Here is a 13,352-nt window from a genome sequence, read left to right as displayed (position 1 = left end):
CAGTATTATTACCCTGTCCACTTGGCTTCAAGAGAGAAATTCAAAGTTTGTCTTACCCAGGGACTCCTCCAGCTTCCATGTGATTGGCCAAAGTGACATCATGAGACCACACATCATACTGCCACTTCTGGAGACCAATCACACCGCAGAGAACATTCCCAGAGTGCACTCCTACACGCATGTTGATGTCAACCCCGGTAGCATCCCTCACTTTCCTAAAGAGAAGGGAAATGATCACAGCTCAGTAGAGCCCTTTTATTCCTCTCGCTCCTGGTCAACATCCCTGTGTTTTATTACTCAGAGCAGCTCACCCTTTTTGCAATGCCACCATGGACCCTCTCATGGCAGAGAACCATTTACTGTTTTGGACCAAGAGGAAGGCTGTTCTCTCCCAGTCACCCCAGAAGTAGACCCAAAGCTCCAGGCTCTGCTCAGTGCTGTCAGTGGCAACAAAGCATTTGGTCTACTGTCTTTATATTTCCAAGTAACATGCATGATGAACTCATCCATTGTGTGTGACCTCCTGCTATGCATTCAACCCCAGACCTCTAGGTATCATTGTCTTGAAGTATCAGACCCTATTTCAAATACCATTTGCAATTCTAGTGCTTTTTAAGAGACATGTCTTTGATAAACATATTGCGCCAGCAAAGGAACAATGCTTATTTGGGACCTTAGTAACTTCAGCCAGAATATAAATCTTTAAAAAATAACTATAAGGTTAAATCTTGTCAGTTGAACATATTATTTAATTAAGAAGGATACTAACTTTAAGGGCTTTAATAATATGTGATATATTATGAAAAGGAATGTAATTATATTGTATCTAATATTTTAGGACTATTTATAACCATTAAAAGAGGCCAATGAAGAGGTTCACTGAAGCGGAGATAGAAACCCTGGACAATGCTTACTCAGAGCATTAACCATTTAAGGGACTATTACAAAACAAGTGCCTAGAAAGGCGATCCTAGCACTTGGAGAGAGTTCCTCAAGGGGAAGTGAGGAAGGAAACACAGATCGACAGCAGCTCACTGTAAAGAACAGACAACCATTGTTGTACACCACAGCAAAGCAAACCATTAGCATCTCATAATGCCAAGGGGGTGGCATAATGATGGCATTGCAGGATGCTAAAACGGACACAAAATGCGCCACTGATGTACAAATAAATGGCTCCTCCCAAAAGGGTATCCATTCACTAGATTTCCCAATTCATGTTATGCTTCAATAATGGGAGTACAAATGCTGTCCCTTCATGTGAGAGAGAGGGGAACAAAGAATTCCAAGGATGGATGAGAGATCCCTAGCCTGTCATCCATTATTGGGAGCTTCAGAAAGTAAGCCATTTTTATCGCCTCATCAATCATAGCTGAGACCAGCAGGTAACACAGGACAGAATGTGGGTAGAGCGAATAGAGTTTGTTTTGATCACCTTTGAAACAAATGATTAGCTCAGTTTCGCTGACCTCTGTGGATAAGCACAATGACTCCAAACACCTGTGTCAGTCTCTCTCTGGACTGAGGTAACAGATCCATTTCCTCATACTTATCTTTAAATGTACAGTAAGTGCCAGTACACAGAAAACAGAAATAGCCGCAGGTGAGAATTACAACTCAAAATTGCTCTGCACTAAAACAGTATTTCTGAGTGGTACACTTACTTTATGGCTTCACACATATCCAATCCCATTTTCACACAGTTCTTGGCATGGTTTGGGAGAGATATAGGGAGTCCGGAAACACAGTAATAGCAGTCTCCTAAAATTTTAATTCTCATGCATTCATTCTCCTGGAAAAAGAGATCAGAAGACCTCATTTGCATCGAGCTCTTACACGGAGTCAGATTTCCGAAACGGCATCTACTGCTGACTCTGTGCCCACGGACAGGGCCAGGGACAGAGGGAAACAGAACCTGGACTTCCTTCACCACCCAGCGAGCACAGGCCACCCTTTCCCACACGCCCAGTCCTGAGGCAGGGAGATCTATGGAAGGAGGAGAATATTGCAATAGTTCTTCTCTAAGAGCAGAGAGGGATTGTTCTCTGTGGTCTGAACTTCTCTGACTCGTGTAGATTGACAAATGAACATTCCACAGACTGGAATTACTAAGACTCAATGGGACAGTGAGACTGAATATGAGTTAGAGTCTTAGGCCATTCTCTCCTAAGCTTGTGCTTTTCTCATTTATTTTAATCTGCAGCAGACTCCTACATATAGACACACATTGTCTGATAAATGTCTTCACTCTTCAACAAGCCACCATGTGACATGCTCAAACCATTTAGAATCTACTTGTGATACTAAGATAAATTTTTAAAATACATATTTGACTGACTTAGGGCTGGAGAGACTCCTCAACAGTTAAGAGCAAGTCTCCTCTTGCCCTGGATCCAGGCTCAGTTACCCGCATTTGCCTCTAGTTCTCCACAGTCTCCTGCAACTCTAGCTTCTGGAGATCTGATGTCTCCTTACCCACACAGAGACACACATGTATATATAATATGAATATGTAATATTCCAAAAACAATATTACAAAATAAAAAGAAACAAAGTTTGATCAATACATTTTGCTTTTTACATTGTATTTACGTTAAATGTTATAATTTAGATATTTACAAATATTTACATTATGATATTTAGATCCACTCATTCCTATGCATCACTCCTACATCCCTTTTTAAACTTTCAAGCAGCTCTTTAGTAAAATAAACAAAACCAAAAAAATTCTAAGCACAAATTATTTCCTCTGAGAATAACATGGGTTATGAATGAACTAAATACATTTCAAACAAATGTGCAGAACATCTTTGCAGCCATGTGTGGGGTTGTTAGAAGTTTTGGCATGTGTCTTTTTCTAATAACTCACAAGGCAGGGCATGTGTTCATGGTGATTTATATCACTATTGATGATGTAATGCCAGTATAGTAGCACAAATAAAAAAAAAGCAAAGTACTTATTAGTCATGCTCCTGTGCACTTCTGAAATGGATATTGTGGGTCAAAGAATCTGGAGTTTCATAACAGTGCTTGGCCATGACCTTGAGGTGCATGGCTTAAGTGGTGTGCTTTACCCAGCGTTCGCTCAGCAGGCTGGGCTGGCTGCTGGCTTGCAACGCTCCGTTTGTTGGTTAACTGTGTTTAGCACAGCCAGAGAGTTTTAGAGGAAATTATGCTGCGTCCCTCTGCTCTGAGTGGGGAAGTGGGTCACTCTAGGATCTTTTGCAGATATACCTTCTGTTGCCTGTCTCTGTCATCTAACTTGGCAGCAGAGTCATTGCACACATAATGAGTTACAGGGAAGCCCCATTGGAAGATTTAGAGACTTCTCCAACGTGAGTGATCCCCCTAAAAGAACTGTCAGTCCTAAGAAGCACACGCAGAGTAGAGCTGTGTTGTGGACGTGAGCTATGCTGCTACCTGCCGGCCTGGGACTCCTCCACCTGACACCTCCAGGAAACACTACCACAATGGGAGAATTAATTAAGTTTTCGTCTTTTCTTTTTCTGTAAATTTTACTTTATAAAACATATCATTGTCCCTTGAAAGGGAAGAGCCAGCTGCTCACTGCAAATTTAACCTCCTTACTCCGTGAGAGCTGCTACGCAGAATTAGACAGCACACTTGCAGGGATGGGTCCACAAAGGACTGTGCTCTCATCGGCACACCAAATTTCTAAGACATCGGCAGTTGTTTGAAAGTGCAGCAACCCATGAAACTCTTCTATGTGCACAACTAGTATTAATAGGTATACTGAAGGTGCTGGGGAGCTGTTCAAAGATGAAATTGGATTGAAAGGGAATGTTTAATAAAAAGTAAAGAGCTGACAAAAAAAAGAAAAGAAACGTTTTTCACCCATATTCTAGCAGAAATTCTAGAAGTTTCTATAACTAAGGTCTAGTGTAATCTTAGATGACTTGGGATCATGTTTTTGTGAAATTGCCCACCTATGGGCATATAGAGGATGGCCATGATCTGACATGTCTGTTTAAGTGGCACAAAAGCTTTAAGATAAAAATGAGGCAAAAGAAAGTAAAGGGCTTATATGAAGGCACACTGAAAATGCAGGGGTTTTCCATGATCCCACTTAACTGTATGAAGACAGGATGATTAACCCTTCCCATGCCTACAGGGGTACCCCCAAAGGTGGACAGTGTTTCAAAGAGACTCACCATTTTGAGTGTAGAAATATATATAATTTATAATATATATATATTATATAAATAAATATATATAAACAGTCTGCATATATATGCTTATATAGATGAAAACATGCATATATATGAATATATATGATCATATATATATATATATGAATATTTGCATGCTAGGTTACTGCTCTTCCAGGATAGAGCAAATAAAACCAACACGTTTTGCCAACATTCTTAAAGGAGGGAAAAATACACCGAGAGGCTATTCTTCACAGTGGACAAAATGCTGTGATACTCACCTTTGCAATTTGATCAAACTTCCCAAAGAGTTCATTCAGCATGTGGACCAGTTCACCAGGGGAGCAGTCACTTGCGAGACGGGTGAAACCAACAATGTCAGCATATAAGATGCTGTGAAAACAAGTGGAGTGGGAATTTAAGAGTCTGTATAATGTTGTAAATACAAGTCATGGCAATTTTCTTTCAGAATGGTGTAAATACTTTCTACTTAGTATTTTCAGGAGAAAAACTATTTCTTGGACAGGAAATACATAAATCTTTAATGAAATCACAATCTAAACCTTTTTCTATTGCTGCATTTTTTAAGGGGAGATGAGGAGTTAGTGGAAAGAGGCCAGCGGCAAGCTGCCGGATGATGCTGGCCCAGAGCTAGATCTTTCTTCTACCCTCTCTCCTCCTGGGTGGTGCACATCTGACTCTCCACTCATGCAGCTGGGGTGCCTAGTGGATTGTCCCTGCTTGAACTGTCATGTGGCTCATGTTGTACAAACTTCTACAGTAGAAACAGCAGACAACAAAGCCCAAACCTGTGTGCACCAATTCAAAAGCAAAAAAAAAAAAAAAAAAAAAAAAAAAATGAAAGCAATGGTCTTCTTTCTTAAAAGAGGATAATAATCAAGTGATCCTGCATCACTTACTACTTGCTCAGATGTCAGCTGTGGTGATGTGCTGGACAAATAACACAGTACTGAGTGAGTGTCCAAATACGACTCATGGCAAATAATAAGTGCTGTAAGGAGAGGAGTGCTGGGAGAGAAGGGACACATGCAGGTGGTGAGGTGAGTGTCCTGGAAAGTCACTCTTTGGATATGACAGTGCAGTTCTATTTGCATATATGCATAGGAGCAGAGGCTACCATGAGTTGCCACAATATTAGCCAGTGTCATGTGCCAATATGTATGCCACACCCTTCCCTACACGATAGCACAGTCCTGATTTTCATGACAGCCTTATAGAGAAGCCTAAACTCAAGACTGTCATTGGAACACTCACATGGTGACTATGCTATGGCTTGAGATACATCATGAATTAGAAATGACTGCTGTCTCACAGTCACTAGGAAAGCTATTAAACAAAAAGTCAGAATGTAGGGACTTGAACCCATTGTGCATTGCTGGTGAGAGTTCAGGGGGCACAGACACTATGGAGCACTCTATGGTAGCTCCTGAAAAATTTAACCCTGAAAGCAATAGGATTTAGAACTGAAATTAGAGACTCAAGCTACTGTTTATATGTGGATGTCCAAGATTGCTTTATTTCCAAGTCAGGGGTGTAGAAATGACCCAAAAGTCCATCTGAGGATATACAGAAAGAGAAAACATGATCTATATGTACATTGGAATATTAGTCAGCCTTGGAGAGAGATGAAATTCCAGGGGGTGCTAGACTCGAAGGCACTATATGCTAAGTGACGCAATTCAGGCGCAAAATGGCAAATGCTGCACGATTCCATTATGTGTCACCTAGACAGAGCAGCCCGTGCAGACCGGAAGCAGAACAGCTGGTGCTGGGTTGCGGAGAGTATGTGGTGGGTGTTGTTTAATGGGGATGGAAACTCATGAACCATAAAGAAAAGGTTATAGAAATGAACAGGACAGTTGGAAAGCATCGTGAATATACTTCCTCCCATAGGACTGCTCCCTTAGAAGTGGTTAAACTGTAAAACATTGTTCCTATTTCACCACAATAAAAAACAAAACTATGTGGTGCCTGTCATCTTTGTTGCAGCCAGATCAGGATAGGACTACAAAGCAAAGCACAGGCTGTAGTTTTCTCCAGGGGAAAGGTGCAGTTCTTTGTTGGGGGACAGAAACACAAGCGACTTCTGCAGGTGTTGGACAGGCCTTTCCCTTATGCTCTCATTTTCTCTCAAACCCCTCCTACGGATCTCCATGATCCCATTAAAGGCAAAGTGGCACAGGCTGAGCCATGTTCTGAGATTCAGTTTGCTCACTTAGAGAAAGAACACCTGGAAGAACTCTGGAAAGAGAATGTGTGAGGGCAGGTGAGGCCACTTCCTTCTTGGCCCATACCATCTATGGCTTTCCTTATGGTTGCAACCTGGTTTGGGCAGAGCAGCCCCATTATAAGCTGGTGGTAGATATCATAAGTGGGCTCAGAGTTTATTTTGAAGTAGAAAAGTGAAAAGGGTAAGCAGAGATTGTGAGACAATGTGTGAAATTATGTAAAGGAATCCAAGTGCTCATGTGGGAGAAATGGTCATAGCATCATTACTACAATGATCACCCTGGTAGTGCACCTTGGAATCAGTTCAATCATTGGAGCCTAACGAAGGTTTGTGATGGGAGCAATGGAGAGTCAGGGTCAAGCATGGGAGGAATAGGAACCACACACTGTGACTAGTTAGATGTTGGCAGGGAGGGTCCAGGAGAAAAAAAAAAAAATCAAAGCTGAAGCACGGTTCCTGAGTGAACTGTGTTTAGGAATCTGGGTTCATACAGACCATGAGCTTGTACAGGAAGAAGATGGCATCAGCATTGTCAGTTTCATTGCTACCTTAAGTCAGTCACTAGGTGAATGAGCACAGGGTGCTGGCCAGAGTTACACGTCTTACAAAGACAGTAAAGTCCTGGGAGGGTAAGACATCACTAAGGGGCCAGAGAGTGACAAGTGTACTCATTTACAGAAGATAAGCTCAGAGGGGAGAGGAAAACAGCAAGCTTATAGTAAGACAAAGATGGACAAGTTCTCTGAGTGGGAAAGCAAGGTCAGTGGGGCCCGGACACTCACATGGTCAATGCAACAAGGAAGCAGAAGAATTATGAATTACACAGTCCTGGGGGCAGGGAGAGTCAGTGGGGAAGTCAGTGTGAACCAAATCTGTGGCTCAGTGGAGGTTATCACCAGGGCGAGTAACTTGAGGATGAAAAAAAAAAAAACTAATCAAAATATAAAAATGTTCTCTAGGTCCTGAGCTATGAAGGAAAGAGGAAGTTTCAGACTCACACAAGACTGAGCAAAATTACATTTGTTTTTATTTTGCTTTCATTTGTTATGTCTGTGGATGCTAGAGAAGTACCGGGGGAGATCTAGAAAAAGGTGACCAGCGGTCGGAAGGCAACCAACAGTTGCTGTCTTCATGTTGAGACATTACTGCTGGTAAGTATTAGTACTAGAGAATAGACACCATGTCCAATGGATGCCAAAACAGAACTGGGAGACAACAGTTTTCCGGCTTTGTCTAGATAAACAGCAAATGGATTCCTGAGCTGGCAGAACTGAGTTGCCATCTTATGACGATGACCAGGCAGCTGATGGTGAGGACTAGGGAAGCTGAGGTCTCTAGCTGATAACCCATGTGGACCATCCAAAGAGGGCAGGGGCCATGTAGCGAGCAGTTCCAATAGCAATAGCAAACTGTATCCAATATCTGGCCTGAAGTTTCACAGCAGGACCCAAGCCCCAAACGTCTGGATAAGCATCTCTCAAACTTCTGGCCCACAGACGCTGTGAGATGCTTATATCTATGTTAGCCCACTAGATTCCGGTGACCTACTATACAGAAAGTGACAGCTAATACAGGTATGTAAGGGCTTCACTGTTTGCATTGTCCATTAAAATGTCCAGTGACTGCTTACACACACCACATTTTTCTTTACAGGCTCTGATGACCCAGTAAGTGACTATAATTTAACTCGTGCAACAGGAGGGGGGTTGGAGCCATTTGTGCAGTGGAAGGCTGGAAAGAGGAATTGTGTTAATGGGAACGCCCCAGATACCGGAAATGTATCTTCTTGCTCCTTTAACTTTATAGATGAAATGCTTACACAGCCAAAGGCAAACAGGTTTTAAAATAATTTTATTGCTTAATGTGCCATAGCTTTCTTTAATAGGCTTAGTTCTTCAGTCCAACGTTCCTCCTTTAACTCTCATCCGGTGAAATGAGTCTCTTACTGCTCAGTTATTTATGTATGTGCTTGCGCCCTGCATGTCACTGGCTCTGTGCACATTTTGTAAGATCTGATGCCAAATGAGCTATGTATCTAAGTTTCTGTGAAGTGAATGTTTCATCTCCAAGTTTCAAAATTTTGATTGAAAACATCTGGCCCAGGAGACAGTAGCCTGTGATGAGAGCCCAGATTTGGGGAGCGGACTGGGGCCCAGTTCTAGCAGATGTTCAACAGCCAGTGGTTGAGAGCCAAGATTTGGGGAATAGGCTGGGCCCCAATTCTAGCAGATGTTTAGTTAAATGTATCTGTGGTCTTGGGAATACTGAAGTATTTAGTTCAAGAATCCTTCCTGACAGCTAAAGAATGCCATCAAAGCATAACAAATGTACCTAAATATATGTGCAAAGGATTATGGGAACTGATGACAAGAACAGAAAGCCTGGCATCAACACTGGGGATAGAGGAGAGAGCAAACTCTCCAAAAAAGTACTTGGGAACAATAGGGCATGAGAGGAACACCAGCTGTGTGGTGGTTTGAGGACAGGAATACAGGAATAAGTCTCTCCTTTCCACCTTGAAGTGAGGGGGTTTATAGTTCCCCTTCATTAGTCAGGGGCGATGGAGTCTTCATACATTTTTCTTCTTGGCTAGAGTTCTCTAGCGTTATCTTGCTGGCTTCTGCACACTATGGCTCTAGGAATAATTCTCTGGGGTATTTATATGACAATGTCTGTCCTGACAAAGCAGTTACTGTCATTAGAAATACAAAATCATGCACCACCCTGGGGTTATCTTTGTCATTGGTAGGTCAGACCCTAAGTCTCCCAGCTTCCCTGGAATGCACTGGCTTCGTAGAGGGCCTGTTTCCAAGAAAGCCATCTGGAAGGATTGGCCAGTGTGCCTCATGGACACTCAATCTGATTATACTGCAATCTGACTGTGGGGGTTCTCAGCAAAAAGACCCCACCATCCACCTCCCTTTGATGGTTCCTATCAGCCACAGACAGCAACTCTACAAAGTACATCTCAACCAACTGAGTGAAGTAGGCTGATTACATCGCTTTAAAGTGAAGGTCCCCCGAGAGGTATCGGAAAGGTAAGAGGCATGAGCCACACTCTACCATCAAATGAAGGTTTTTTTCTGTAGGATGTGACTCCCCAGGAAAAATGCTCCTGAATAGCCATGCTGACGCCAGTGCTGTGGGCCTGCACAGTGCCCCATACCTCACGTTGGTGTGCCGTTTGACATATAGGTTGTGGAAGTTGTTTGTGTTCTCCATCTGGCCTGCTTTGGGGCCCTGCAGCCTCTGGATGATCTCAGCTTTCATCTCCATGGCTATGTGAGCTGGTAGCAAGGAGAGCAGAAGCCGTTCCTGCGGGGGAGGAAGAAAGGGCAATGTGTTTCAAACAGCGACGGGAAAGGCCCCCTGATTCGGAAGCTGATGCTTCTCTGAAGAAAAAAAATTCCTAAGGTCAGGCCATGGTATTATATTCTTATTTATTGAGTTCTAAAAAGAGTTCTTCACATGGGTAATAAAAGAAGGTATAGTTATTTCCCCAAGGATATTATTCATCTGTTTTGAAATTGAAATAGGAAAGCAACAATATTAAAAAATCCAAAATACCAATGGACAGTGTGAGATAAAAACACTCATTTCACCTTCTCGTTCATGTGTGTGATAAAGCACAGGCTTTATTGCACTTGGGAAAGGCCAGCAATATCCCGCACTCCCTGAAAAAGGAAGTTAAATATTTTCCAATATTTCATTTCCTTTATGATAAACACCCAGTCTCCTCCAGTGATTATAAACTATTATAAAAATAAAGTTAGATGTATGGGTCTCTGCTGAGCACCATCTGTGAGAAAGCTGCCGTAACACGCGAGCTTCCTGTGTATTTTTGGTCTCTGCGTCCCGTGAGCACACTACCCAGCACTGACTTCCGCATGCACTCGTTTCAATCAGTGGCGTTTCCCCACCCCCTGGAATTAAAGAATCACAGAAGGGCAATCTCAGAGAGTTCAAACATAACATACAGTACTTAAACATTAACCTATCGCGTCTAAAATAACCAGTAGACCCCTCTCTGTCTGATTCAGCTCCTAGTGAGGTTTCTTGACATCTTGAAGGCCCCAGGGTGGGCCCCTTGCTCTTGGTGAACAGGGCCTTGTGATCGAAGTGTTGAGTTTCCACGTTTCCTTTCCACTTATCCACTTATTGGCAACACCTATCCCAGCCCGGTCCCTCATTCTGCTTTCTGAGTCCACCTCAAAGCTGAACACAGACCCTCAGCAGGGGCCCACTTGGCATTGCTCTCTCTATGTATTTTATAATGAAGTGTGCTATACCCCAAAGCCAGCCCTCCCTAGGGACACAGATTCCACGAGTAAAAATGGAGAATCAAATATAGTGATTTTTCTCTCCCACTCCAAGCCTTATTTAACAACCAAATGTAAGTTACAATCTCTATTTTAAACCCAAAATGTAGACGAATGACCAACTTTTTAAAAAATGGACTGAAAAATACAGAAGATAAAAGTTCATGTGTTATATAAAACAAGTACATTCCTTTTGTTGTATTAAAGAGTCACTGTGGATTTAGAACACAGTAAAATGTTTGGGAATGGGATGTTGAGATGGCTCTGTGGAAAAAGGCTCTCCACATTGAGTCTGTTAGTTATCTGTGAGCTTCCTCTCTTCAGTGAACCAGGCAAACAGCAAACATTTAAAGCCAATTCCCTTTTCAGAGAGAGAATAAAATACGTTCATAAGGATTTTCAATTTTTCACCTGTTAATTGAGAATTTTATACATATTTAGCATTTATTTTCTTCATATCTACCCCACTCTGCCCCTCCGACTTCTCCAAGACCTTCCCATGCTCTCTTCCCAAATTCATATCCTCATTTTCTTTTTCTCTTTATAGTCCCCTGAGTCTAATGAGCACCGCTGTATGTACACAAGTGGAGAGCCACTCACTGCAGTGCTGCTAACCTGCAGGAGGCCACACCTCTGAAGAAAGGGCCTCCCTCCTGACAGTCAGCAACTGCAAAGGCTCTCTGATAAGGTGAAGCCTCATGATCCCCCCCTCCCCCCTGCTATCCATGCTCAATTGTTGGGTTTAAACATTTTTCTATTTCACAATTGTTCTGTTTGGTCATCATTTCAAATGCAGCTGAATCCTCTCAGGACACCAAGCCAGTGTGTAATGAACAGGAGGGATATTAAAGACTGTCTCCATCTGAAAGGGGCTACCAGAAAATACCAGATTCCTGGGCAATGCTGAGCTACAGGTGGCTCCATCATGTACCCACAGAGGGAGAGCTTGTCTCTTCTAATACTGCCCGGCAGCATGAAAGAGCTCAGCTCCCACCTGGACCTTGGCCTTTAGAAGACACCGACTTGGGGTGTGAAAAGGAGCTACCAGTACCTCCCTCTAGTTCATACTAGCTCACACCTCATCTTGCAGCCAGGGCCATTCCGCACATGTGAAGGAGTGAACATCTTCCACCAGTCCCCATCGCCAGCATATCCCTGGAGTCACGTTCCAGTCACATTGCCCTTGCTCCTTCCTTCGTCTCACAAAACTTGGTCCTCATGGGTTCCTTGCAAATGTCGCTTCACGCCAGTTTATTAAAACCCACCACACTGAATACTTTTTATCTGAAAAGTCTTGTTAGGCTTACTTGACTACCATTTTTAATAAAGCAGCTAGAGCTTTTATATGTGGTTGGAAGCAGCGCTTTGTGGCAGAAGCAGCTCTGAGATGGGGGAAGATGTGGGTTTCAGCCTCTTTGCTGCCACAAACAGATGGCACAAGCATCTGAGCCCTAGTTTCATCGTCTAGTTCTGCTGTGCCAGGAGAGCTGTTTGTGTCTGGACACAAACAAGATCTGGACACTTCCTATAACTTTTTCTCATTCTGGAGACAACTGTTTCCCGTTACATGTACTCCATGAGGAATATCCCTAGTGATCTGTCACTTCCAGCCCGGCTCTTGTCCCACCTCTCCTTCTTTCTATAACCTCCCCCAACAGTGCTACCAGTCAGGAGGTTGCAAATAGTAAAACATGAGCCTCTGAGTGATATTTAGATTTGGATCATGATATTTCTTTTGCACAGATTCTTGAGGAGCAACTACAGAAGTATGAGAAGGACACGGAAGGGCTGGTGTGTGAGAGCTGGCCAGCATATTAATTATCTGTGTGCAGGGAAGGAGGGTTTCTTACTCATGGTTACTACTGTTTGACAAAACAGCATGATTGAAAGCAACTTGGGGAAGAAGGAGTTTTATCCAGTAGAGTGGGCTTGCCAGTTTCACAGTCTAGAGAACTGGGGTGCCCTGTCCAATTTACAATCAGTGTACATTTCAGCAAGTAACAGTTCTCTGTCACCAGACACTAAATCCTTTCCTTGCGTGTATAACATTTTTTTTTAAAGAACCACGATTATATACAATTTCATTTCAATTTAACTATTTTGACAACAGGAAAAAAGTGGGATAGCTGTGGCTTAGAAAGAACGTATCATTAAGACAGAATCTTCCAGCCTGGACAGTGGGCAGCTGTCCCACTCACTAGGATTTGTAAGGAGATGACCAGAAAGCTTTTCAGAGAACACACTGTGAAAATAGGTGGAAAGAATGAAATTACCATCCGCATGAAATCACTCTCCAGCCAAATGAAGTTAGAGAAGAAAGTGCTCATCAAGTCAAATTGTAAATTATGTCTATAGTCACTGATGACAGTAAATTGGTATTTCTAAGCCTGAACTGTTTACCATCAGCCATCAATTCAATTCTCTAAAATGGAGACTCCGGGGAATGGGAAACCACTCATCAGGTGGATAAATGCTCAGTCCTTACTGGGAGACTGTGGAGGTCCCCTGGGGAAGTCCACAGCTGTGCTCTCCAGAGCACGGACAATGGATACTTGAGTTCCAGAACTTGGAGAAAGATGGCAGGCAGGTCTCAGGTGGGGTCATGAAGAGTCT

General features: G+C 42.8%; 1 protein-coding gene across 2 annotated transcripts in view; it reads right to left on the bottom strand.

The window, feature by feature from the left end:
* Positions 1-13,352, bottom strand: part of Adcy2 (adenylate cyclase 2) — a 368,926-nt gene that overhangs the window by 95,919 nt on the left and 259,655 nt on the right. For both annotated transcript variants that reach the window (XM_021641274.2, XM_060380366.1), the window contains exons 5-8: positions 9,587-9,735; positions 4,451-4,562; positions 1,665-1,792; positions 57-215 (exon numbers count right to left, since the gene is read on the bottom strand). In XM_021641274.2, coding sequence (XP_021496949.2) covers positions 57-215; positions 1,665-1,792; positions 4,451-4,562; positions 9,587-9,735 — 548 coding nt within the window. The remainder of the gene's footprint in view (positions 1-56; positions 216-1,664; positions 1,793-4,450; positions 4,563-9,586; positions 9,736-13,352) is intronic.

This window comes from Meriones unguiculatus, chromosome 3 (genome assembly GCF_030254825.1).
Source record: "Meriones unguiculatus strain TT.TT164.6M chromosome 3, Bangor_MerUng_6.1, whole genome shotgun sequence".
Classification (NCBI taxonomy): Eukaryota; Metazoa; Chordata; class Mammalia; order Rodentia; family Muridae; genus Meriones; species Meriones unguiculatus.
This window is presented reverse-complemented; position numbering and strand designations above follow the sequence as displayed.